General features: G+C 37.8%; 3 protein-coding genes across 3 annotated transcripts; 2 read left to right on the top strand and 1 right to left on the bottom strand.

Annotated features, from left to right (window-relative positions):
• The first annotated feature begins 596 nt into the window (after nt 1-596).
• LOC119990410 (protease Do-like 7) lies at nt 597-25,604 on the top strand. Its single transcript, XM_038836305.1, has 24 exons — nt 597-1,074; nt 2,809-2,879; nt 4,613-4,747; nt 6,197-6,255; nt 9,528-9,564; nt 11,971-12,096; nt 12,432-12,521; nt 13,358-13,423; nt 13,529-13,585; nt 13,684-13,749; nt 13,846-13,953; nt 14,389-14,469; nt 18,372-18,421; nt 18,870-19,035; nt 20,348-20,860; nt 21,508-21,690; nt 21,765-21,870; nt 22,210-22,380; nt 22,456-22,535; nt 22,612-22,836; nt 23,351-23,566; nt 23,712-23,869; nt 24,026-24,137; nt 25,072-25,604. The coding sequence occupies exons 1-24, from the start codon at nt 786-788 to the stop codon at nt 25,246-25,248; spliced, it is 3,342 nt and encodes a 1,113-aa protein (XP_038692233.1). The 5' UTR covers nt 597-785; the 3' UTR covers nt 25,249-25,604.
• Nucleotides 7,843-8,715, top strand: LOC119990425. Its single transcript, XM_038836330.1, has 2 exons — nt 7,843-8,321; nt 8,428-8,715. Exons 1-2 carry the CDS (start codon nt 8,019-8,021, stop codon nt 8,470-8,472), a joined length of 348 nt encoding a protein of 115 aa, XP_038692258.1. The 5' UTR covers nt 7,843-8,018; the 3' UTR covers nt 8,473-8,715.
• On the bottom strand, nt 25,308-26,366 carry LOC119990416 (transcription factor SKN7-like). Its single transcript, XM_038836318.1, has one exon. The coding sequence runs from the start codon at nt 26,344-26,346 to the stop codon at nt 25,903-25,905; it is 444 nt and encodes a 147-aa protein (XP_038692246.1). The 5' UTR covers nt 26,347-26,366; the 3' UTR covers nt 25,308-25,902.
• Between the last annotated feature and the right edge of the window lie 759 nt (nt 26,367-27,125).

The raw sequence follows: 27,125 nt of genomic DNA, 5'->3' as shown, positions 1-27,125 counted from the left end.
GATGAGGTGGGAAAGAATTTGGGGCAAATGATAGGGTCAATTAGGGTTTGTCCATTTGGAGGGTTGGAGGGTGTTGGTTGGGAGGTGTTGGGTTGGGATTGAGATTTTTATATATAACCTTATAGAGAGGTTTTGTTCCAACATTCTCAAACGCCTGAAACGGTCAAGGGTTGAGAGGTGTTCAGAATGAACATTTCCCAACCCAACACACCTGAATACCTCAAACGGGCTAGCCCTAAGGTATTGTTAGATTGAAGTTTTTTTTGAGTTTTTGAGATATACTTAGTCATATATTTTAACAAAATATTCGTTGTATGAGGTTGGATTGCGTGTTTCTCTTTTATATTATTTTGAGCATTATAAAATATGAATACTTTTAATTATTGATGTATTTCTATAATATTGTGAGTTTTATAAAATATGAAATATTTTTAATATATATAATAATTTATTATATTAAACTCGGTTTGAATCTGATTGAACCATTAAACCGTGAACGAAAGAATTCTCCTGTTCAATGTCCGGTCCGGTTTCAAAACCTTGGTCCACCATGATTCGCCGAGATGAGAAATTAAGATTTAAGAGTATGCCACAGAGGCACAGACAGAGACGGCAAAATTCATAGAGTTGAATCCTCTTTTGTTTGGATTGTGCCGCAAAATCCAACTGTCTAGTCTTGTAGTAGTTGCAGCACACAGCTCACACCCGAATCGACTTGCTAGTTCCTACCAAACATTAGGTTCCCGGAGAACAAAATCCAGGGAAGTGAAGAGCGAGGGATTAATATGGGAGATGCGTTGGAGAGGCTGGGATCGGAGGAGACGATGGTAGGTGTGGATACGAGCATGAAGGAGGAATTGTCTATGGAGATCGATCCGCCGCTTCAAGATAACTTCGCCACCGCTGAGGACTGGAGGAAGGCCCTCAACAACGTGGTCCCCGCCGTAGTGGTGCTCAGGACTACGGCTTGTCGGGCCTTCGACACCGAGTCCGCTGGCGCCAGCTATGCTACTGGCTTCGTTGTCGACAAGCGCCGCGGGATCATCTTGACCAATCGCCATGTTGTTAAGCCTGGTACTATTATTCTTCATCTGAACCTTCTTTTATTTGATTTGTTCTTTTGTCTTTATTGGTTGTATGGGCTTATGATCAGTGTGAAAACAGTGATGCAAGGTAAGACATTTGCTTTTGCTGGTTGTGAAATTGCGGCTTAGAAATTAATGCTTAAAAGAGAAGAAAGAAAAACATAGAGAGAAATCAATATCAATGGACCTGCCTTCTGCTTCTCCCTTCTCTTCATGCTTGGAGATGTTAGGATGAATGGACCTTGGCTGAGACAAACTGACTTTGTGAGGTCCGGTGACATATTTCTTGGTGAGTATGCATCAGGTGGTGGTCAGGGGTTAGTTTACATCCAGAAACTCTGCCAAAGAATTCAATGCACATTGTGAAAGTACATGGGCATTATAGGGGAATTGAAATAGCTAAAATTTTCTTTAGAAATGGTTAAGACCTTGCCTATTTATGTCCAGCTTATTATTGCACCTCTTAAGTCTTAACCTTTAAAATTACTCATGCCCTTGTGATTTTCAATTGAGCATAAAATTAGGAATTAGTACTTGTAGGAGCCCGCCAACTGCTTCCGTGAATTCGAAACCTAAAGACATGATATTTGGAATTTAAATATTGGGTTGTGTTTTATTGAAGCAACACCAAAGGGTTGCAAGCCAAAGAAGCAATGGCTGCAATGAGCCCAAATTCTAGCATCTAGAAAGTTGTTGCAGTTGTTTGAGAGGTGGAATTTCAAATTACTAAGCCAATTATCGGTGGAAATGTCAAAAAGGAGATTCCCTTATCATCAAAGACCATATTATAATTTTTTAGATATCTCCTTTAATAAGGAATGGATTGGGAGGTAAATTCATTCACTTAATTTTTTTGAGACCATTGACAAAGTTACAATCATGAGGAGGGAGGAGCACAATCTGATTTGTAGGGGTGGGACTTACAGAGTAAAGCCTTTTTTCTCTCCACTTCGCAAAGCCGAGGGAGGTGGTGGAATGTTTGGTTTTTCATGGTAGGAGATTTGGAAGACGAAATGCCTCCAAACTTTTGTTTTCTTTGCTTGGGAAATGGCATGGAAGAGAATCTTGAGTTCTTGACATGCGATAACTTTCAGCAAGAGTTGTTCTGGCCAGCAGATGTTTTCTTCGCTGTAATTTGAGAAACATGGCATCGAAATTAATGGTTGTGAACTGGGAAGTAACAGGATCTGTCAATAGTGAGCCAAAAGCTTGGTGTTTCTGAATGGATTAAACTGTGGTTGGACTTTTTTTCCAGCCATTTCGCTATTCGTAGCTTGGTTTATTTGGAAAGAGAATTACAACAGGGCTTTTGATTGACTAGAGAGTAGAGAGTCTCTTTGATATTCTATATAATTGATTGTTTTCCTATTTTTTGGTCCCCTTTACAGTGGGTCTTGTAACATTGAGGAAAGCATTATCCTCAATGTGATAAATCTAATTTCTTGTATTTGATCGTACTCAGTTGCACCCCCTTGGTTGGTGACATTCTTTCTCTGTTCAAAAAGGAAATTAAAATCCTATTTTTCGTTTTAGAAAAGAATTTTCAATTGTTTTGAGTTCGATGAATTATGACTTTTCTTGATCTTCCTAAGAATTTTCTGCTTACTTTTGTAGGCAAATCAAACTAAAGGTTTAATATCCCTTATTGAATATCTTTATATATATGGTTGTGGCATTCTATGACATACTTTATTAATTAAGTTCTATGTTACTTGTTTTGAAGGACCTGTGGTTGCAGAGGCTATGTTTGTAAACCGTGAAGAAATCCCTGTACACCCCATATATAGAGATCCTGTAAGTGCTTCTTTTTGGAATTCAATGTGGTCATGTAGTTATTATAATGGGCACTACACAGAAATACGTAAGAATAAATGGCTTAGAATTGGGAAAGAACTTGTGCGGTTCAACTTTTAGAGGAAGTATGTGCTTTCAAACAAATGGATAGAAAGCAGGAGTTATCTGTTTGAATTAGAATTCATAACTTTGGAATGAAACTAATATTCTTTCATTACTAGTCGTAGTTTTTATCTTTGGCATTACTGGTTGTAGTTAGTCCCTATTATTGTTGCCTAAGGAGCTCTGATGATGACTTAAGTAGAACCAAGGAGGTTACGCTGCTCTATTGTATATTTGAACTCAAAATGTTTAAATTAAGAGTTTACTAAAAGTTGAGTCTCTCATTTTTATTACCCTAGATGTTTTTGCGTTGCATCCCTAGAAATGCAATGTAAATTCATCTTATATCAAAGAACATCAATGTTGAAACTTTTATCAACAAAAGTTGCACTGTTAACTTTACAAAAATTAAATTTCCCTTGGGTGATGATTTGGGCTAACCTCGTCATTAATCCTTGAACTTTTTAAATCATGGAACTTTTGATGTTTTGGCTTAAAAATGAAGTTCTAAGAATTTCTTTTTGCTTCTTTCTCTATTATTATTTTTTCATGCAATCTTTATGTACTTGTTTACCAGGGCTTAGGCTCTGATATTCTCTATAATTTTACCTTATAAAAAAAAAAAAGATCCGATGAGCCTTACTGCCTTAGAAACATGGTTCTATTGACTCAAAAGTGTACCTCTTTATAGTGTTAAAAGTGTACTTTTACTTAGTGCCTTATGGCTCTATATTTACCTAAGATTGGGTTATATTTCAAGACAAAAGGAATACAAAAAAAGTGTACTCCTTCTCTGCCGCGGAATTCTGATACGAAGAACTTTAGATGTTGATTAGGAAGCTACTGGGGCAATTGAATGATTTGTAGAGCGGAGGTCATCTGGTAGTTGTGAGTGCCTTAAGATGATGGAGTGGTGGTTGGTACTAGTTGTAATGGAGGAGATAGCAGCACATGTAGAAATCATATTGGTGGTTTATCTTGGTGCTTAGCGAAATTACATTGATAGTGACGACAATAATCTTGTGAAAGACGGAAAAATATAGGCAAACATATGGCCCATGGTAGAGTTACAGTGTTGCAACCTAGAGGTCACAGTTGAATTTCTGGAAACAATCTCTCCACATATTATGTGGGGTTCCCTAGTAATTTCTGTTGGGTTGCACCCCCTTGGTGCTTGAATAAAATTCTTTTCCAATCAAAAAAAAAATTATGTGGGGTTAAGGACTACGTACATCCTGCATGTGCCCGACCCGCCCATTGCGGGAGCCTTGTGAATGGGTGTTGTTTACGCTTTTTTTTTTATATTTTTTTAGTTATATGATCTTTGGAATGCTTATCCTGTAATTCGAAAGTGGACCCATATATGTATGGATTAATTTTTGGTAATGAAAGATACTTTTATATACGTAACTATAAAGATTGGTTTCTAATGTTGATATTTGGCTTCCAATCACGTAAGGATAGATGAAACAAATTAAAAGTGAACTTAACTGGAATTTCTTTTCCATAAAGAGGATCGACTATGTGATGCAATTCTATTATCCTAAATATAGTATGCTGTCTATACAATTCTGAGACTCATGCGTGTCCATTTTTCTCTCTTCTTCTGAATTGCTGTTGATGTTTCTTAGGTTCATGATTTTGGCTTCTTCCGTTATGATCCGGGTGCAATACAATTTCTTAACTATGAGGAAATCCCTCTTGCTCCTGAGGCTGCATGCGTGGGACTAGAAATTAGGGTTGTTGGTAATGATAGTGGTGAGAAGGTACTGTTATGTAGTTTGTACTCTTTACATTGGTCTTGTTCTTTACTCCTTACTGCATGGGCTATATATACATGTATGCTTTTTTTATTTCAAGGTTGAATCATTATTCTTTGCTGAAGTCTTGGTACTTGTTTTAGTTAGTGTTATGTTAATAATTGCATTTTTCTTTAACCACTCAATAAAAGAATGAAAATTTTAGTTTGTTTTATATGTGAATATCATTGCTTCTTTAGAGCTATGAACTATGAAGTTGTTGGTAACCAGTTATGTATGCTTGCGACTAATTTTCTTCTCTTATATAACTCCAATTTGTTGGTGCCAGCTGTGGTTTATTTCAGTTAGCCTTTTGCTGGCAGTTTAAAAAGTTGGAGTTATCATGCCACTGATAAGTTACATATTATGCCAATTTGGTGTGTTTAAATGGAGTAGAATTATAAAATATGAAAAGCTTCAAATGCTTTTATATCATTGAAGCAAAGTCAATGTAAACTAATATGGATTATGGTTAACAATTTCTTTGGAATGTCAAAACTGGAAATGAGTATACGACTATGTTCGTGCATGTTCTCATCGAAGCAAAGCTAAGTAGAAAACTCATCCGTGACACCAGTTGAGTAAGCAACAACTCTTATCTAGAGATCGTGTCAAGTCAGAATTATTCCTGACTGCTTCCCAGCAGAAAAAGAAAAGCCTTGGAGAGATAAATTGAAAATTTGCAATGGATAAATGTTTCCAAGATGATAATTCTCTTTAAGTAGTAGCTCATTATAGCAGTATTTTACTGTAAAGAGAATGTCTTTGGATGGTCATGGTGGTAGAATAAAGCTTTTGTCCCTGTAAAGATTAGTTTTGGGTGTCTAAGATGACTATTTTGCGCAGAATTGTTTTTGTCTAAACATGGCTTTCTGGGTGCCTTTTTTAATAATATTCTTCTTTTTCATTCGAAAAGATAGAAGTTCCATTCAAGTGCAAATCATACGTAAGGCTGGGTGTGGTGTTGCAATTGAGGCCAGCAGATTGGAAATGAAAATTCTCGGGACTCGAAGAGTTGTTACACCTGTAGAATGGAATAAACCTTGCTGGAAGCATATCTGTTGGCTATTAATAAATTTCCAGAGCAATGCAGTTGACTTTAAAATTAGGTGTAGATAACTAGATACTGAAAGATTATGATGCTAGAAACTGTGTGTTCTAGAACTAAAAAATTACTATTGCTTTGAGTTTAAAATCTGGGTATGTAGAGAATTGCTGTTAATATGTAGTCAACTTGTTGGCTAAACGTGAAAATTGTTATGCTGCGGTATGTCATTCTCTAGTTTTTGCCCCCTTTTTTTCTGCTCCTTTTTTTAATGTCCTGCTTCCAGACATCAGTTCTTTTAACGCTCTTCTTAGCATGATCTGTCTGTGTAATATCGTTGTTTTATTGTTGATTTGAACCTGAATTTGCAGGTTTCCATTTTGGCTGGCACACTGGCTCGTTTAGATAGAGATGCTCCACATTATAAAAAGTATGTATTTCTATTGGATAATTTGGACATTGGCACCTATAAATTAATTGCTGCATATTCTCTTGCTAATCAGTTGAGCAAGATATATAACTATTGCTATCAAAGAAGTTCCTATCTGAAGCATTACTCCAAGATTTTACAGTACTAAGGAAATTATCTATTAAGTGATCAAAAGAAGGTTTTTTTTGGTCTCAAAAGACCCTGTTGTTCCTCTCTTTAAAGACTAGCCAACTGATACCCATTGGAATAAGCTGTATAAAAGATCTGCTGCACTTGTTTCTAGACCAAAATTTCCATGTCACTAGCTTGGAGACAAGATTGTCACTCATAAGTCATAACCCAGCTTATTCCCAAGAGAAAAGAGACTGATTCCCAAACTTTCCTAGTTCAGGGCAATTCAGCATTAAGTGATTGATAGATTCTTCTTCCTTTTTGCACAAGTAGCATCTATTCACAAGAGGGAGTCCTCTTCTTTTCAAATTATCCATCATTAGAATATTTTCCCAAATTGATTCCCATCATGAAAATGGTACTCTTGGAGGAATTTTAGCTTTCCAAATCCTCTGACAAGGAAAATTTTTATTGCCCAATTGAGAGTTGCTTCCGAGTAGCTGGTTGTAGTAAGACCTCACAGTGCTTTCCTGTGCTTAAAGACCTAGGACCACACATTTACAGTAAAGTCAAAAAGATTTGAATTGCAAATTTGTTTCCCAAAGTTTTAGCCCATTGAAACTCAATTACAAAAATAAATAGAACAACCAAAATTATAGCTTATTTAAAAATCCACGCTTAATGTAGCATTTTTATGCACACAGTTGGTTTTCTTTTGCAATACACAAGTGGTGAGTTTTCTAATTCTATTTTGACTTTGTTTTTGGATTTTATTGTAATATTGAGACAGTAGACAACTATTTGTTTATGTTAGTATCTATCTGATTTATATATATTTTATTTATATTTTTGTATACGTGTCCTTCCCCCGTGCTTGCAAATTTTGAAATTCCTGTGTCTGAGTGTCCATGTTGTGTCTCGTGTCTGTGCTTCCTAGTTAAAAGTCCTGGTAGGAGATGGGAAGATGTTCATAGACCAGGTTCAGGAAATTGACTAAAGAGCTCATTTCCCAGTCGCGTGCGTGTCTAAAAACTCTATGCTCCAAGAGAAACCGGCTGAATGACAGATCTTTTGTTTTGGTCCTCGGCTAGAAGGGTCCATGCTGAAAGTTAAGTTGGTAGGCTCATAACCCAATTAATTCCAATAACCTTCAATATTGCTTTCCAAACTTTCCTTGTCCTCGAGCAAATTGATTCCCATCATGAAAAATGGTACTCTTAGTGGAATTTAGCTTTCCAAATCCTCTGCCAAGGAAAATTTTGATTTTCCAATTGAGAGTTGCTTCTGAGTAGCTGGTTGTAGTAAGACCTCACAGTGAATTGCTTCCCTGTGCTTAAAGACTTAGAACTCTTATTGCCCAGGTTGGAGATGGGAAGATGTTCATAGATCTGGTTCAGGAAATTGAGTAAAGAGCTCATTTCCCAGTCTCATGTGTGTCTAAAAACTCTAAGCTCCAAGAGGAACCGGAACCGGCTGAGTGACAGATCTTTTGGTTTTGTCCTTGGCTAGAAGGGTCCATGCTGAAAGTTAACTATATAACCTGCACAATTGGATCTGCATAGCCTATCTTCTTGAGTTCTTTTTGGGAGATGAGCATATAACCCTACCAGAAAGTCAGGAATGAGTCTAATTCCCAGTCTTGTTTCGCCATAATGAAGGCTATCATGTTATATTCCAAGAATTTTAACAATTTCTGGAAGTTTGTTTACAGTACAAAGGTTAATCCCTCAACAGAAGATAAAATATGCTGGAATTTGACTAGTAACAAACTCTTCTCAGTGAGTTCCTTCTATAATGAGCTCCTTAAAGACAAGCTTCATTTAGGTAACTCTGGTTTTCCTTGGCGGTGGATCTGGAAGTCAAAGGCTCCTCCTAGAGTCACCTTCTTCTGTTGGGAGGTTGTTTGGGGAAGAATTTTAACAATGGACAATTTACAAAGGAGGGGCATTACTCTGGTAAATAGATGCTGCTTTTGCAAAGATGCCTTGGAATCTATAAATCACCTTCTTTTGCACTGCTCCTGGTCCACAAAGGTTTGGGCTAATGCTCTGTCGTTATTAGGCATCTGCTGGGTTTCGCACTCCTCTGTGGACAAAGAGTTGTTAGCTTGGATCTCTATAGGCAATGACAAGCATCAAAGGAGTGTTGTTAAGCTGATCCCGATGTCTGTGATGTGGCTGATCTGGATCGAAAGAAATAATAGGACTTTCAACAACATCGAAACTAATTTAGATAGTTTCATAGACTGCTGGTTTGAATGCCTTAAATCATGGTGTTTTTCTTTCTCAGGGAACATTTTTGACCTTATGAAGTTATCCTCCCTGTAATTTTTGGTTTGCACTTTCTTGGTGCTTTAATAAATTTTTTCATTCAAAAAAAATATATTCCAAGAATTGCCAGTCTCTGAGCCGATGACCTGCTCACTAATCATGGCCTCCCTATCGCTTGCCAATCAGTAAAGGCCAGGGAATTTCATTTTTAGACGTAAGTTGCCTTTCCAAATATAAATTCACAAGCTGACACTATTTGCTCTCCCTACCTTGAGGCTTGGCTTGAAGGTTGTATACTGTTTCCACAAATACCTGATATTCCCGATAGCCAAAAGCCACGACAATGAGATTCTCTGCACCAACTTGTTATCAAACTGTTATGAGCAAACCTATATCTGGCCATAATTAATTTCTTCATGGATAGTTTTTACAACTATTAAATCGCCAGAGCCATTTACCCAGAAGTGCTCTGTTAAATAGGATAAGGTAAATAATACTTAAGCCCCCACTTTCATTGTGCAATTTATCAGCTTAATTAATTGTTCGTTAACGCTGCTTTTGGATCTTTCATCTCTATGATTCTTTCTTCAGGAATTCTTGCCCTGTCATTCAAATAAAATAGAATTTCTGTAGCTGATGAATTTTAGTACGGTCATTGGGGTTATGTGCATCTTTGCTGCATCAATCTTCCTCTTTGCCACAACTTGTCTCCATTTATCCTAATGGCTACCTTTGTTTTAATGTTCATGCTATGTTTCTGGTAGCCTCTGCGCTTAATTGAACTTGCAAACAAGTATCCTATTGAAAGTGCATTTTAGCCATGCCAATTACTGTTGGGATTTCTAGGCTTGGTCTTGGTCTGTTCTGTAACTGATTGTGTGATTGGTGCAGGGATGGGTATAACGATTTCAATACTTTCTACATGCAAGTAAGTAGCTTTGTTCTTTACCTAAGATTGAAGAACTAATGTTACTTTGAGTCATTATTGAGTTTTTTTGTAGTCACTAATCTTACTTTTGTACCTTTTTGTGAGATTATTGCGTCTAACTTTGTATTTTTTACTGGAAACATGCATAGCATCCCCTCATAAAATGTTTTGAGTGTTGGTCACCCTCTGTAATGGTATCAAAATGCATGCCTTCCAGTTTTGGTCTCGTTGAAAATTTTGTGCTAAAAAATCTTTGTAGAAAGTGCAAATTTCTTTTTCAAGCTCCTTAGGATCTTCCACTTCCTTCCGTCCAAACACCTTTGATATTTTGTTACAGTTTCAATGAATAGTTGCTATCCTGTGGAAGAAAGAAGTGTACTTATCCCCATGAGAAAACCAAATATCCCTTGATATTTACCTCTTCATTTTGGTTTCCAGGAGAGACATCATATCAGGTTTCCGTTCTTTGAGAAAGTAGTTGATTATGCTCCTTTTATCCCTGCCATTCAAACCCCTCACATTTCATGAAATTGACTTCATAGAACATAAATGTGGTAAAACCTCTGATCGTCTTCTAGTCTCTCCCTGTGTGTACTTTTACCACTCTTCTTCTCATCCTTTCTTTAGTTCTCTCATCCTTTTGACATTTTTCCAACTTCAGAAGCAAATCAAGCACTTTATATTCCATTTCGCCCAAGCTATTTTCCATTCTCCTCCGTATTTATTGATATTTTGCACCACCCACTTCGAAGTGTGACCTTCAGAGTTCAGACACCACGCTGATAGTGTCTACAACACATTTTTCTTCCTCCTATGGTAATTTCATCGCCAACGGAAATTACTCCAAATAAGTTTTGTCATTCTCTGAGATGAGCTTTTTACAGTTTCGCCTTTTTTCTTACCTTAATCCATTATCTTTTTCTTTCATTGAAGCCTCGACTAAATATTCTATTTGCCCTTTTCCTCCTTGCCATTAGCTCTTCATCATCAGGTTCTCACATCAAAATCCCACCAGAAAATCCTTTCTTTTCCTCAGCCAGTCTTTCTTTATCTTTCTTCTCCTGTATCGTAACCCTAAATTCTTTTCTCACTGTTATCAATTTCTGTGCTTCCTCATGATTCTGACTTAGGCTATTTTTCCTGCTTTGCTTCTCTAGTTTTATTTCTGGCCGGTCTGGCTCTTAATTGATTTTTGCTAGTTTCTTGTCTTCACCATTTTTTTGGGCCCACTTCCCGCCTGTTAGGTCTGGGCCAAAATCAATGTATGACATGTAATGGTAAATTCAAAATTTGAACAATGTGGCCCATTGCTTCTCATGGCAACGTACCCTGCAGGGTTTGCGGTACTTATCAGTTGAGAACACTGCAGCTTCTCCGCATGCGTTTTGTGAGATTTGATTTACCTGTACATTGTGTTTGAACTTTGAACCCCAAGCTGTCATTGAGAGTATCACCCTTTGATTCCAGGGTGATCCATGACCCTTTGCCCCCCCTTTTCAGCTCTTCCTCCCTGATTATTTTCCTTTGTCCATTACTTCCTGTATTGCGCAACATCCAGAACACAGCTTCTGTACCACTTGTATCTATATCACAGTGCCACACTACCACCCACGTCCCATTCTTTCAATATCATTCGCTCTGTCAAACACCAATGTGCCCCACCTCTTACAGGCTGCCACATAAGTTCCTTGTTATTTTTCTGGATTCTTGAAATTTTGCCCTGGGTATCACGTCAACTTCTAGCTGGTATCATCGGTTTTTAATATCTTATGAGTATCAACACCATTCAAGACCTTCCGCCATCTGCTAGCCTCTGAACCTCTTGGGAAAATTACCAATCTCTTTCCTGCCCCAAATAATCTCTGTCAGCAGGTTACCTACAACCATTCCTATTATTCTTCAACTGAAAATCAAAGCATCTATCTGGAGATCTCCACTTATTGCTAGTTGTTTCCTTGCCTACATCACTCTGTAGTTTCTCCCTGGCGCCAATAAACCACTTCATTTCTATGCTTGCCCTAGAACATTGATATTCTCTGTCAGCAGCTTGTTTCTTCTCCATACAACTTCACTTCAAAACTCATTTATCTTGGGCAAACAAGAAATGAATTCGAACAAGAGGGGAGGTTTGACTACAAGCATGATTATGGAAAAGAGTAGAGGTTTTACACGCTTTAATCGTACTTACTAAAACAGTGCACTATAGAATATGCTGTGTGAGTTTTCATGGAAAATTGGAATTGATAGATGTTTTTAGTGTCCCTGTTTCGTGTCTTTGAAATTTATACTTCTATTGGTATGCCATTAATGCCTTCTATTGATATATTCGCTTAGCAGCATTTGTCCCGCTTACATTCAGGTTTGTCTGTATCAAGTTAATTGTTCTGACTTATACTTTACTTTCAGGCAGCATCTGGTACTAAGGGTGGTTCTAGTGGTTCCCCTGTAATTGATTGGCAAGGCAGGGCAGTGGCCTTGAATGCTGGAAGCAAGTCATCTAGTGCATCTGCCTTCTTTTTGCCATTAGAACGTGTGGGTATATCCTTTTGTGTTAATATAATTAACCTTCATCTGTGCCTTTAGTACTGTCTGAAATGGAATGAAGATTCTCCTATAGGAAATGTTTTTCCCTCACTTATACCAGTCATTGTTAGTTTATTTAGTTTATCTATAGTGCATATGTTTGGCAGAAAACAACACATCATATCACTTAGGCTATTTTCTTCAATTGTAAAGCTGAATCCTATTCTCCTTATTATGTTGTTCAAGTTTAGTCATTGTGTCGGTTTTGGACATTGGGAATATTTAATTTTGATATTGCAATAGAAGTGTTATCTGCATACTGAGTGCTATTACTCAATTTGCAGGTTGTTAGGGCATTAAAATTTCTCCAGAAGGGTAAAGATTCTAATATAGAGAAGTGGGAGGCTGTTTCCATACCTCGTGGTACGCTTCAGGTTTGTTTTTGATGTTATTACAATCAAGCGTCATTCTTCTTTCTATTTTCTTTAGCATTTAAAAACTTTTTTTTACTGTAAAGAACAATATTAAGGAGCACAAATATAGTGCCATAAAAGCGGGAACAAGACTGCAACTTGACAAAAGTCAACAAAAGGAAAATACAAAAATGCTGTCTAACGGGCCAATAAACCCGATTAAGGTACATCTAGAGTAATCCTGTAAAAAAAATAAATGCAGTATCTAACTAACCAGAGTTACTCAATTGAAAAACCGATTCTCGATTAAGTTGTCCAGAGAAGCTCATTTGCGAGAGAAGATCTTGTTGCTTATCTCAATGGAAAAAACCCAACAAGTCATTATAATTAAACTAACCCTCAGCTTTCCTTTACTCCTGTTCATACCAAACTCCTGTTCATAACAAACCAGCCTAAGCTAACAGTCCTGAGTAGGATGGGTCGTTGCTAGTGACCCAATTAATTCCCAAAAGAAAGAAAAAATCATAGAAACCCAAAATCTCATAGAATGTTCGTTGCACTATTGGCTATCCTTTTCGGAGGATATAGATAGATGTCTCCATTTCGTTCAAAGCAATGTGAAGATGTGAATTATGATTTGAAAGTTAGTACTATAAAATGGTGGTCTTCCAACATGAGTGAATGGGGATGGTTGTCTTTACGTTTTAAAAGTAGTTTTATATATCATTCACGTGATTCATTTTGGCATATGAATGGTTCGTGCCTCAGAAAGAAAATGAAGGTTCTTGCTGTTTTGTACAATGCAAAATTCTTGAGAATTTATTACTTTTTTTGGTGTTTATTATTTTGCAATGTAGTCCACATTTCTTCACAAAGGATTTGATGAAACACGCCGGCTTGGTCTGCAAAGTGAAACAGAGCAGGTATTTAGTTGTTTATTATCAGCATTGCGTCAATTTTATGGGTAACTAACTATAACGATGAGTGTTGGTTCTCATTCATGATATATTATGCTTTTGATGTTTCAGATCGTACGACATGCATCTCAACTAGGGGAAACTGGAATGCTTGTTGTCGACTCAGTGGTGAGTGTATCTCTGTTGTGATTGTGAGTAGGGATTGTATATTTATGTTCATCCTGTACTATTTTCTGCCCATTTCCGTAATATAAATAATTTACCAGGTGCCAGGTGGCCCGGCTCATATGAAGCTGGAGCCAGGTGATATTCTTGTGAAGGTGAATGGAGAAGTGAGTTCTTACTTAAGGCTGATGTTTTTTAGTGAAGTCTGTAATATTTAGACATGGCTTACATAACTTTTTTGATTAACTGGAATCATATTGCAGGTGGTTACACAATTTCTGACCTTGGAGATTTTGCTAGATGACAGTGTTGACCAGAAGATTGAATTGCAGATTGAAAGGGGTGGCACGTCATTTAACATAATCTTACTTGTATGAACTTTGTTTTTCGAAGCTTTTTTGTTGATTGTTTAGGTCTTCTGGTTTATAACTCGAACTAGATAACTTGATACTCGTTTGAAATACAAAGCACTATTTTTGCAATTAGATCATAACCAATTTATACCTACAAACTTACCCAATCACTAGGGGGCTTCTTTCTTTTTTTCTTCAAACTCTAGCTCTCAAATTTCCAAAGTTGTAGACCAAGAGGTACAGGTCAGATGAAAATTCGAATCTTTTGTGCGTTCATGATGGCTGCATATCATAGCAGTAACTATTTAGGCAAAGGAATTTCATATACCGAACCAATTTTCACACAGCAGCAAGAAGAAACAAGTGAATGCACCCTCAAACAAGTGAACCAATCTTTTGTGCATTCATTGAACGTAAAGAATTGCTCATAGGATGCTCCCTTTTGTTATTCAGGTTCAGAATCTACACTCAATTACTCCAGATTATTTCTTAGAAGTAAGCGGTGCAGTCATACACCCTCTCTCTTATCAACAGGTAGGTTGCTTTGGCAGCTTCTGCTTAATATATAAGGGTCACTATTCATTTAAGCCTAACATCATGCATATATTGTTCTCCCAGGAAGAAGCATCATTAATATGTATTCAATGCCTTGCATGTCTACGATATCTCCACTAAATTTTCTTTGACATTTAATAAGATGTTTGTGTTAAATAGTAATAGCAGTCCATAACTTCAGCTTGCTTGGGTCATGCTCCTGAAATTCCAGTTTACTTTGATGCTTTCAAAGCTTATATTTTTCTTTCTTAGACATCAGCCTTCTTCTTGATGGTCCTTGTATTTATTTACCTTCTGCTTTAAGATCTGCCAGTCCTTACGGATGTTTTAAGACCTTTTTTGTGCACACTACAGCCTATTGATGATGCATCAACATATGAAATATGGCACATAGTAGGCATTTTATGATTGTCCCACAGGTTCACCATTCCCAACATGTTCAATTGGACTGGTGCCTATACATGTTCTTTACACATTAATTTTTTTATTTTTCTGAAGCAATCACATAGTTGCGTGAAAATGAAAACTGAAATCCAGATATAGCATATAATGTCTTGTGAAACTCCACGTAGTCCCAAGGAAGTTAGTTTTAGTGCTATGCCTTTGAAGTAAAAATCCAGAACTAAACACCTAAGATCCCATTGCTATTATATCTTCTAGAAAATATTCGGTTATAACCTTAATGGAAAATCTGATTCCTTGATTATTAAAATATTTTAAATTGTAGTATAATGTAGACAAGATCATGTCATCATACTGTTTGGTATATTTTCTATCAAAGTACACTTTCTAGCTATACGTGCTTGAAATTACTTTATTGAATTCTGTTGCATACTGATAAGGACTTGCAGGTCTTTACAAGAAAGAATAGAGGGTAGTTATGTCTTTTTATTATGAGGATAGTTATGTCTTTTTATCCTTGTTAAGTTTAGGGCTAGAATAAAGGAGTAAGGGTTCTGTAAAGGGGGTTTTTATCGAAAGAGTAGTGAATTGTGGTGTAAGGGTTTTGGGGTGGGCGCTTCTCTGAGAGGGTCCATATTGGGTTGTTGGTGCTACATCTTTTGCTAGTAATCCAGTTATTTACTATATTTCCTTTATCTTCGGACTTGAATCTTATCAGTGGTATCGGAGCATGTCGATCCTCACCTTCGAGGCGGCCCCTGCGGAGTGGCCGGCCATGGTGTTCGACGGGGTGCGCCCCAATGTCGGCCATGGTGCTCGACCAACGTGGGCGTTGGTCTCGAAGGGGGTGGTATTGATAAATACCACATTGAAAGATGTGGGCATGAGGGTGCACTTTATAAGTGTGCCCACCCCTTCACATGGTACCCAAGGTTTTTAAGGAGGATTGGACCAGGGTATACCCAGGTTGGGCCTGTGGGCCTTTGGGACAGCTCAACCCATGAGTGGGTGGGAGTTGGGCCTTGGGTGTCATGTGTTGGTGGTTATGGGGTTATTGCTCGACCTCTTACTAATCTCTTGAAGAAAAATGCCTTTCATTGGGACGGGGCTGCGAATAATGCTTTTGAACAGTTGAAAGAACAAATGGTGTCCGCACCTGTTTTAGCAGCCCCTGATTTTTCCAAGTCCTTTGTGGTGGAGACTGATGCTTCTGGGAAGGGTTTTGGAGCAGTCTTAATGCAAGAAGGAAGACCTATTGCGTTCCTGAGTCAATCGTTTTCAGAGAAAGCTCAATTGAAGTCTGTGTATGAGAGGGAATTGATGGCGGTAGTATTTGCTACGCAAAAGTGGAGACACTACCTACTGGGCAAGCGATTTGTGATTCGAACAGATCAAAAAAGTATTAAGTATCTTATGGAACAAAGGGTGCTTACTTCTGACCAGCAAAAGTGGTTATCCAAGTTGATGGGGTACACTTTTGATATACAATATAAAACGGGGCAGAGCAACAGAGTAGCGGACGCGCTGTCACGCAAGACTCAGCACTTTGCTGCCCACTTCTTAACAGAATCCGAGACTCAGCTGACAAGTCTGCTCTTGGAATTGAATTCTCTCTCGCAGATTCACTGTGCGGATATGTCTGGATTGGCAGAAGAAGCTCAAAGGGATCCACATTTACGTGTCATTATACAAGATCTGCTTGTATCTGCTGATAGCCACCCCCAATTTTCTCTTAAACGTGGAGTTCTATTCTTCCAAGACAGGTTAGTGATTTCCAAGTCTTCCGCTCGTATCCCACTGTTGTTAAAAGAATTTCATGAAACGCCCTGTGGGGGCCATTCTGGTTCCCTTAGGACTTGGAAAAGAGTCTCAAACGTGCTGTATTGGGAGGGGATGAAGAAAGATATCCAGAAGTATGTCTCGGATTGTGCCGTTTGCATTCAGGGGAAGCATTCTACTCTACAGCCAACAGGGTTATTGCAACCATTACCTATCCCACAACAATCATGGGAGGATGTATCGATGGATTTTATTAGTGGGTTACCTCGGGTACAAAGGATGGATACTATTTTGGTTGTGGTTGATCGGTTAACAAAATACAGCCATTTTATTCCTCTAGGACACCCTTACAGTGCAACAGAAGTGGCAGGGGTTTTTGCTAGGGAAATTGTCAAGTTACATGGGTTTCCTCGCTCTATTGTGACGGATCGAGATCCTATTTTTGTGAGTCATTTCTGGAAGGAGTTGTTTAAACTGGCAGGAACACAATTGAACATGAGTTCTGCGTATCATCCACAAACGGATGGTCAAACGGAAGTGGTCAACCGATGTTTGGAGACATATTTACGCTGTTTCGTTATGGGCTGTCCAACACGCTGGTTAAAGTGCTTATCATGGGCTGAGTATTGGTACAATACGTCTTATCATAGTTCGGCACACATGACTCCATTTAAAGCTTTATACGGGCGCGACCCCCCTGTGTTATTGAAATATTCTGAGGAATCCCCAGTGGAAGAAGTGAACCAGCAAGTGAAGGAACGTGAGGCATTACTAGAGGAGTTGAAACAGCAGTTGACAGCGGCCCAAAATTATATGAAATTAGTGGCTGATGGTAAGCGCAGAGATCTTTCTTTTATGGTTGGTGATTGGGTGTATCTCAAACTCCAACCCTATAGACTTAAGTCTTTGGGGGCGAAGGCTAATGAGAAATTAAGCCCGCGTTTTTATGGTCCCTTCGAGGTGTTGGAGCAAGTTGGTAAGGTTGCTTATCGTCTGAAATTGCCATCCACGGCTAGGCTACATCCTGTTTTCCACATTTCTCAGTTGAAACGAGCCCCGGCTGCCCACATTAACAGCCAACCTCTTCCCCCCATGCTCACTTCTGACATTGAACTGGCTGTACAACCAGTGGCTATATTGCGTAAACGGAGGTTGATCAATGGTAGGACTGAAGTGTTGGTGCAGTGGAAGGATCTTCCAGCTTGTGAGAATACTTGGGAGGATGTTGAAGATTTAACTCAACAGTTTCCCCAATTCCACCTTGAGGACAAGGTGGCTCTTCTGGCGGAGGGTAATGATAAGGACTTGCAGGTCTTTACAAGAAAGAATAGAGGGTAGTTATGTCTTTTTATTATGAGGATAGTTATGTCTTTTTATCCTTGTTAAGTTTAGGGCTAGAATAAAGGAGTAAGGGTTCTGTAAAGGGGGTTTTTATCGAAAGAGTAGTGAATTGTGGTGTAAGGGTTTTGGGGTGGGCGCTTCTCTGAGAGGGTCCATATTGGGTTGTTGGTGCTACATCTTTTGCTAGTAGTCCAGTTATTTACTATATTTCCTTTATCTTCGGACTTGAATCTTATCACATACCAGTCCTTAAGGTGATCTTCTGAACTTTGATGATGTTGCAGAATCTTTTTTTTTGACCACTTACTCAGCTGATGATTGTGGCTTCCTAAACGCTTCTTTAATTTTCTTTCCGGCAGGCAAGAAATTTCCGTTTCCACTGTGGCCTTGTGTATGTTGCGGATCCTGGGTAAGTTCATTTGGAGCCAACCTCAAAGTTTTCATATTTGATTGGATATTTGGATTGTTTGGCGATATATTGTCATGTATTCTCTGCTCTCACAACCATTTGCTTGAAATAGTTGATCTTTTTATGATGAAAGCTTATGTGAATCTATGATAAATAGATACCCTTTAATTCAAAAAAAGAAAAAAAAAATGATAGAGAGGCACAAAATGATATTCACATATGCTTTGGCATTTTAGCTGAAATGAAGAGATCTGCTATGATTTTCGACTATTATTGCTTGGTCTTATATTGTATTGCCTGATATTGTTGGTGACTGTACTTTCTTTTTCTGTTTTTTTTTTTTTCTTTCTTGAAGCCAAACTAATTCATCATAATCCAGAGAACAATTCTACTAGATTACAAAGTAGTTCTATGATAGAGGTAAGGTAATCTTATTGTTCTATTGCAGATATATGCTGTTTAGAGCTGGAGTTCCTCGGTATGCCATAATTAAGAAGTTTGCTGGTGAAGAAATATCAAAAATTGAGGAGCTAATTTTGGTTCTATCTAAGATGTCACGGGGTGCTCGAGTACCTTTAGAATACATCAGCTACATGGATCGGCATCGAAGAAAGGTATGATTGGTGTTGGCAGGCAAACTGGAAGTTATTATGTTGATGATTGTCATTTCCTTGTTGTAGTTTGTCATATGATATGTAAATAACTAATTTGTATTTTTTTAATATTTTTTTAGACTTTCATTAAAAGAAAGTTTTTCTTATATTTTCCTTTTCAACTCTGGATCATTCATTTTGTTGGAGGTGATGAAAATTGGGTGAGTTGATGAGTTCTATTTTAAGATGCGCTGATCCTTAGTGTTTCTCATGGACTTGCCAAATGCCAACCAGTACTGATATTGACATACAACCAACACGTGTGACATGGGTTGCACAACAGCTTAGTGCTCCTGATGATGAACTACTGAGATATGGCGATGGCTGGTGATGCTTCCACGGCTGGGAAATAAGTTGCAAGACATTATTTTAATATTCTTGGACCTTAGTAGATGACCTTTCGTTTTCCTTTTCTTCATTTTTGTTTCCTCAAATGATCAGAGGTTTATTGCACTTGAAGAGCACTTGGGTGGCAGGGGGATTCCAAAACAGAAGTGAGGGTATTTGGCCATGTCAAAATGTCATGCCAACTGTTCCCTTGATACTTGTGCATCTCATTTCAGTTTAGGCTTCGAAGTTGACAAATGGCCTGGGTAACTGGATTCAAAGACCTTGCGTTAACGTTTTCTTACCATCTAAAAATTTGAATCTTCTAATGATTGGTAGTTGATATATTCTCTCTTGAAGACCGTAATTGCATGTCCAATGATTTTAGATGCCTTCACCTCTCACACTCTTCACTACTCGGCACTCCTCTCATGAACCTCCCCTTCTCATTCAAAATTTATTTCCCTCTCTCTACACTTGATTTCTATGGCTCATTGGCTTTTATAAATGAGTGTTTATGTTTCAAAATTTTTTTTATGCTCGCTTAATTTGAGGTAAAGGTGGCTGACTGTAATAAGCAACTTTGCTCAACAATTTAAAACTCTGAAAATGTTGAGAAGGGGAGGAATTACTGAACTTAAGAGTGGGTGGAGGTTTCTGCTGTCATGTCAGATGAAGAATATAGTTTGAAAAATCCTTGTAAGCCCTGATTGTCAGATGAAGAATTATGTTAGCCCTGATTGACTTAATTGTATTCTTTTGTCTGATCGATTACTGGTCCTATGTTTTCTTTTTATTCGATGTAACCTTGTGCACTGTACTCCCTCTTTATGCGTAATTGTCCTCAATTTTGCATGCAAGTTTTTCATCTCTCTCAGTTTAGTATTTTTTTTTTCTTGTAACTAATTTTGTTGGCTCACTTTTGTTGACCACCTAATTTTTGCAGTCTGTTCTAGTCACTGTTGATCGTCATGAATGGTATGCTGCTCCTCAAATATTCGCTCGTGATGATAGTTCTGGTTTATGGGTACCAACACCTGCTTATAAACACTCATCTGTTTGGCAACCATCTGTTGTCATTGATGTTGGACATCACCTAACAAGCCAAACAGTTCCATCCAGTGGTGGGGCTTCTTGTGTTGAACATATCCATTATAGTAACATCCATGAGTTGACTGATGGTATTACTAGTATGGAAACGAGTTATGAACATGGTTCTGAGGAAATCTCTTCCCGGGACAAGACTGATATCGAGACAAAGAAACGATGGGTAGAGGAGAATTTATCTGCTGATGGACTTATTACTGATTGTTCCCTAGATGAATCAGTGGAACTTAAGTTGGATGATCCAAATTCTGTGGAAAATGGACTTCTAAGAGATTATCAGGGTGCAACAACTGCAGTTGCTAATGCTTCATTGGCAGAACGTGTGATAGAGCCCACTCTTGTAATGCTCGAGGTATAATCTGAGAGCTTTTTAATCGTTATTGATTCAAAATAAACCACCCTCTTTTAATTGGATGTCTTTGTGAATTTTCTTTTGCTAAGTTTTCTGTTAACATGTTACTCTTTATACACAGCTAAAGGCTATTGTTAATTTACTACATCTTAGTGGAGGTGCAAAACCTCCCAACTTTTGTACTCCCCTACTATATGCTGAGTTGCTGAATTCATATATATTGTGTCGACTGAACAACGCATGTGAACGTATTCTTGTCAGTTGAAAAATATGTTTCATTCCTATGTGTTAGAATATATATAAGTGATGTGAAATGTCCCAACCTAACAAGTTAACTTATTGGGTTGAATGGTAAAGTAACTAATCTTAACATGGTATCGGAGCGGTTGGTCTTGGGTTCAAACCTTAGCTTCTGCAACTTAACCCCCCCCCCCCCCCCATACATTGTTGTCCAAGTGTGGGCCTTTGTGAGAATAACCCTAGTGTTGGGCCTCGTTTGTTGTGCATGAATTGGGCTGTTGGATTTTCCAACCCACATGTGAGGGGGAGTGTTAGAATATATACAACTGATGTGAAATGCCCCAATCTAACAAGTTAACTTATTGTGTTGACTGGCAAAGTAACTAATCTTAACACTATGCTTGCAGGTGCATATACCACAATCATGCATGGTTGATGGTGTCCATTCACAACATTTTTTTGGGACTGGTGTAATTATCTATCATTCTCAAGACATGGGATTGGTGGCAGTTGACAAGAATACTGTTGCAATAACTGCATCGGATGTGATGCTTTCATTTGCTGCTTTTCCTATTGAAATTCCTGGGGAGGTAAACTTCTGAGACATAAATGGTACTGTACCCTTTGTGAACTCTCAAGATTAAGTTCCAATGGTTAATTGTAGGTGGTTTTCCTCCATCCTGTGCACAATTATGCTCTTGTTGCTTATAACCCCTCTGCTCTCGGTTCTATTGGTGCATCTGTTGTTCGTGCTGCAGAATTAGTTCCTGGTATGCTTGAATGTTTGTATTACCTCAAAATTGTGTTTGGGTGGGTCTGATAGTTTGTCTTTTTTATCCTTTATGTATGTGCATCAGCATTGCCATTAATGATTTGATTGAATGGTTAATTTTGATCATGTGTTTGTTTCAACCTCAATCACATAGAAAGAAAACATTTTGTCATGGTGGTAAATGTGTTCCTCTGTATGGGCATGTTTGACTGTGATGTATGCGCTGGGGTGGGGGGTTGTTTGTTCTATATTCTTATGCCATTTTCTTGTTCCTTTCTACCTTCATGCACATGGTCCATGCTTCCAATGTTACAAAAATGTTTTATAACTAATTCAGAGCCTGCATTACGTCGCGGGGATTCTGTCTGTCTTGTGGGTTTAAGTAGAAGTCTCCAAGCAACGTCAAGAAAATCCATTGTGACCAACCCTTGTGCTGCTTTGAATATCGACTCAGCTGATTCTCCACGGTACAGAGCAACAAATATGGAAGTAATTGAACTTGATACTGGTAAGGGAGAATTTCGTATTGGTTAAGTTCTAATTTCTAATACATGATGGCTGTGCACAAAATTTTACCTGACAGATTTTGGCAGTACATTTTCGGGTGTACTTACTGACGAGCGAGGTAGGGTTCAAGCTATTTGGGGAAGCTTTTCAACTCAGGTTTGTGAAGTCATTTTACTTCTTGGGATATTTTTTATGCTAGTACTACATTCTGATTCATGTATTCTCGTTTCAGTTAAAATTTGGTAATACATCTGAAGATCATCAATTTGTTAGAGGCCTTCCAATATATGCAATCAGTCTAGTTCTTGACAAAATCATTTCTGGTGCAAAAGGACCTTCCCTTCTCATAAATTGCATCAAAAAGCCAATGCCGCTTGTTAGGATCTTAGAGGTTGAACTCTATCCTACATTGCTTTCAAAAGCTAGAAGCTTTGGCCTGAATGATGATTGGGTTAAGGTACGTTTTTTTTTCTTCTTCTTCTTCTTTTTTTCCATTAAAGCACTGTCCTTACTTTATTCTTTTAATCTTTAGTATCAATGTATTATGTATTTAGCCTTTGAAGTGCTTTTATCTATGTGATGGTGCATAAGCTTGGGCCATCTTAAATGCTGATGACTCAAACCTTCAACCTTAGGTAGTATCAATAGAAATTTTAATTCCTAACCTAAAACAATATGATACATATAGCAGTGAACTTATGTTCTTTGACTCTTTGGTAGTTCAAAGCTTGGTTAGCTACTTAGCTCAATAAAGTTTACAGCTTTGGTTGCTCCCATAGCAGTAGTGACTGAATACTCACTGTAACTCATCCGGTCACTTAATTTTAATCAAAATTGCAGAAAATGTAAACTACACCTTAATACATTCAATTCTGTTCTTGATTCTTTTTTAAGCTTCCCCCCCAATTAATGCATACATACCATGACTGTATTTTAATTTTTGTAATTGACTGCTGGTTTGCATTTTGTAGGCTCTTGTCAAGAAAGACCCAATTAGACGGCAAGTTTTGCGTGTAAAAGGTTGTTTGGCTGGATCAAAGGCTGAGAATTTATTAGAACAGGGTGACATGGTGTTGGCAATCAACAAAGAACCTGTTACTTGCTTCCGTGACATTGAAAATGCTTGCCAAACGTTAGACAAGTTTGAGGATGCTGATGGGAGGCTTAACTTGACCATTTTTCGGCAGGTAGGAAAATGCTCTTGTACAAATGCAGATTTATTCTTTCATTTTCTACTCTCCGTTATAACAATCATTTCTTGTTTGCTTGCATAAGTTAAAAATATGTTGTATAATTGCATTGAATTGATATTTGATTTGCATGATTTTCCAGGGACGTGAGATTGATCTCCTTGTGGGAACAGATGTAAGGGATGGCAATGGCACAAATCATGCAATAAATTGGTGTGGAGCCATTATCCAGGATCCTCATCCAGCCGTTCGTGCTCTTGGATTTCTTCCCGAAGAAGGTCATGGCGTGTATGTGGCAAGGTAAGCTTTTTGGGCTGTGTTATGCGCAGCTCAGGGTGATCAATAAATTTTGGCAGTTGACTGAGTGTGGAACATTTCATTAACATACTTGATAATGGAAGTTCATGCTTTCGGAGTTTATCTTACTGATTTTTATGTGACATTTTGTTGATTCAGGTGGTCTCATGGAAGTCCCGTACATAGATATGGTCTCTACGGTCTTCAGTGGATTGTCGAAGTTAATGGAAGACCAACTCCTGATTTAGATGCCTTTGTTAATGTTACAAAGGTATATCCACTCCCTGTGAGAATATTAATATTGATTTGTTGATACCATTTGACACTTATCAAAATATGTTTAGTTCAGTTTCTTTACTTACTATTATTATTACCAAGATTTCATATTTTCTGGATATTGGATGTTCGGTCGCTAGAACCTTTTGCTAAGGTTTTTAATGTTATATGCATGAAGCTCCTGTTATAGCTGTAGATATGTTCGTAAGATATTTAAGCTATAATATTAAAGAACATCAGCTGGGATTCGGCACTTATTTTATGAAGTATGCCTTGTGTTTGTCATAGAGGTTAAGATTTTAACTTTCAAATATCCATTACCTTACGAAGTTGAGCACCATCTAGGAAACTCTCTTTTCCCTTGGCAATAATCCATTGGGAAGGTTAAAAGTCCCTCCTAAAGTGGCTTTTTTCTATGGGAATCAATGTGGGAAAATTTTGACCATTGGTAATCACAAAATGTGGTATTGAGATGAGCTTGGATTTGTGCTTAGAGCTTGTGCTTGGAAATTGTTTGGTAAGAACAAATCAAGTAGGAAGATCTTGCAGTTCACTACCTTAGCTACTTGTTGGCTAGTGTGGAAGGAAAGGAGTTGCAAAATCTATTATGACCAAGAAATTTCCCTCATTCCCTTAATAAGCTCCTTAGCTTTGTAATCCCATCTACTTGGTGCTTCCCGTTAATAAGATTTCTTTTGTATTCAAAAAACAAAAGAACTTCATAATCTTATCAATCACAACACTAAGACTAGTGGTATGGGGTAGTGGGACTAAGGGAATCTTGTCTGTGCTAATAGTGGATGTTGTACTAACTAGTGCATACACATTGTTCTACCCATCTAGTTAAAATTGCCCTCCTTTTGTACATGTGAGTTTGTTTCATTTTAAAGTGACGTGATTACTTACATTCATCCCTGAATACTTTCCAGGGTCTAGAACATGGAGAATTTGTCCGGGTGAAGACCATCCACCTTAATGGGAAGCCCCGAGTGATGTCATTGAAGCAGGATTTACACTACTGGCCTACATGGGAGCTCAAACTTGATCGCGATACTGCAATATGGCGTAGAGAAATAATCAAGGGATTGGATTGCACTAATATCTGAACTAGGATTCACTCTTGGCTTCGAAAGAAGTAGCATACACATTGAATAGTATCATATTATTCCGCCAGTTCATTACAGATGCCTGCTTATTGGTTACGTTGTGTTATGATAATTTGAGTGGAAGATATGGTATTGATGGACAGGCGGGTTATACATACCTGGATCAAATAACTGTCATTGCTCTCTCGTCATTGGATATCTTCAAATGGAGCCATACTTGGAAATTTGATGGGAAATTAAGTTATTGCAAAGACTCAAGTGTTTTCATGCTTTGAGTCGGAGTGTACATTGAGAGACAAATAAGACAGAATTGTTATGTGAATTAACTGTGCTAATATAAATTCTCTCTTTTGGCTCTGCATCTTTTTCATTCTTTGCAATCTGTATCATGTTTGTCAATTTTTGTGTTAAAGATGTTTAAATGATGATGAAATAGCTTGCTAAGTATGATGTTGTTCTATTTCCTTAATATATTTCTCCAGCAGGTAAAAAAGGCTATGGATTTATGAAAAATACCCAAAAAAGGTAAACCATGCTTTAAAGATCAATATCGCTTCGATGATTAGGTCAATTAAAAAACTAGAGTGTTGTAGCAGTGAAATGTTGATTCTGTGTTCCTAATTTAGGGAGCATATGAGATTACACTATATGAGTTCACCTGAACAACAGCATCAGTTGGAGTAATGCAGAAGAAACCAAAAGCGGCCCTGTAATTAGAGCTACATTCTTTTTGGCACCAGCATAGAACCATGTGGTTGTTTCTGTATCATACACTTCCCCGGGCTCGCTTGTCACGTAAGTGAACCTCGGAGGAGGTGGGGGTAATGGAATAGTACAACAAGGATTCATTGGTGGTGGCGGAGGAGGAGGAGGAGGTGGTGGTGGTGGTGGTGGAGGAGGCTGCTGCTGGGCGCACGGGTTCATACAAGGGTATGTTTCACACTTTATTTCAGTATCTGGTTCTTCTGGCACCAATGTTTGGTCCAGTTTATCTGTCAAGTTAGCTCTAATCGGTGATGAAAATGAAATGAACAAAAGAATGGAACTGATCAGAAGAAGAGTACTTGAGATACTCCATTGGTGTTTTGGCCATGACATTTTCTTTGTTGAGGAGGGAGTAGAGACGAAGAGGGAAAGATAGAGAGAGGTAGAGAGGATCATATAATGCCACATATATAGATGAAGAGAATTTCAGAAAGTGTTAAAGAGGGATACAACTTACAAGTGAGTAAAAGTATTATGCATGAGTGAATTCTCGGGTGAATGGGTGATAAAAATCGACTTTACTCTGTGGATCCCGTTTTGGTATGAGCTTATTTTGTCATTTTCAATGCTAGCTTATAAACTACAAAGAAAGTGTTGCGCTAAACGTATGTGTATCGCACCGTTTGATTTAGGCTACAGTGAGTCTGCCTATGTTCTGCCTATGTAGTGCAAAAGTGTAACTGTTTAAGTGTTTTTATAAATGCTAATCATTCTGAGTGAGGATCTTAATTATTTTAGTTTTGCATAAATTGCAATTTAGATCGCGTCGCTCTACTCAAATTAAGTAGTAAAGTATAAGTATAGAAAGTTAGAATGATTTTATTTCCAAGTATTGAATGCATCACTAGGGCTAGTTTTCATCAAACAAAATGAAAGTATTGAAAACATATTTGCAATGATTTGGATCTCCTTTTCTATACATTTAAAATCAAAAGAGAGGAATAAAAATTGTTAAACCCTACAAAAAGATAAAGTGTTGAATAACTTAATATAAATAATCTACATTTCTATATGGTCGAGCTGGTAACAAGCAAGACACAACAAAAGTACCATTTTGTTAGAAGAAAAAGAAAAGTGTAATTTTGTTAACAAGACTTGTTAATTGATCATTT

The sequence above is a fragment of the Tripterygium wilfordii genome, chromosome 3, assembly GCF_013401445.1.
Source record: "Tripterygium wilfordii isolate XIE 37 chromosome 3, ASM1340144v1, whole genome shotgun sequence".
NCBI classification, from domain to species: Eukaryota; Viridiplantae; Streptophyta; class Magnoliopsida; order Celastrales; family Celastraceae; genus Tripterygium; species Tripterygium wilfordii.
This window is presented reverse-complemented; position numbering and strand designations above follow the sequence as displayed.

Coding starts and splice junctions, on each gene's coding strand:
- LOC119990416 (XM_038836318.1), bottom strand. CDS start 26,346: ATGTCATGGCCAAAACACCAATGGAGTATCTCAAGTACTCTTCTTCTG.
- LOC119990425 (XM_038836330.1), top strand. CDS start 8,019: ATGAAGGCTATCATGTTATATTCCAAGAATTTTAACAATTTCTGGAAG. Junction 8,322..8,427: donor AAAGGAGGGGCATTACTCTG/GTAAATAGATGC, acceptor TGTCGTTATTAG/GCATCTGCTGGGTTTCGCAC.
- LOC119990410 (XM_038836305.1), top strand. CDS start 786: ATGGGAGATGCGTTGGAGAGGCTGGGATCGGAGGAGACGATGGTAGGT. Junction 1,075..2,808: donor TCGCCATGTTGTTAAGCCTG/GTACTATTATTC, acceptor CTTGTTTTGAAG/GACCTGTGGTTGCAGAGGCT. Junction 21,691..21,764: donor CTATTGAAATTCCTGGGGAG/GTAAACTTCTGA, acceptor GGTTAATTGTAG/GTGGTTTTCCTCCATCCTGT.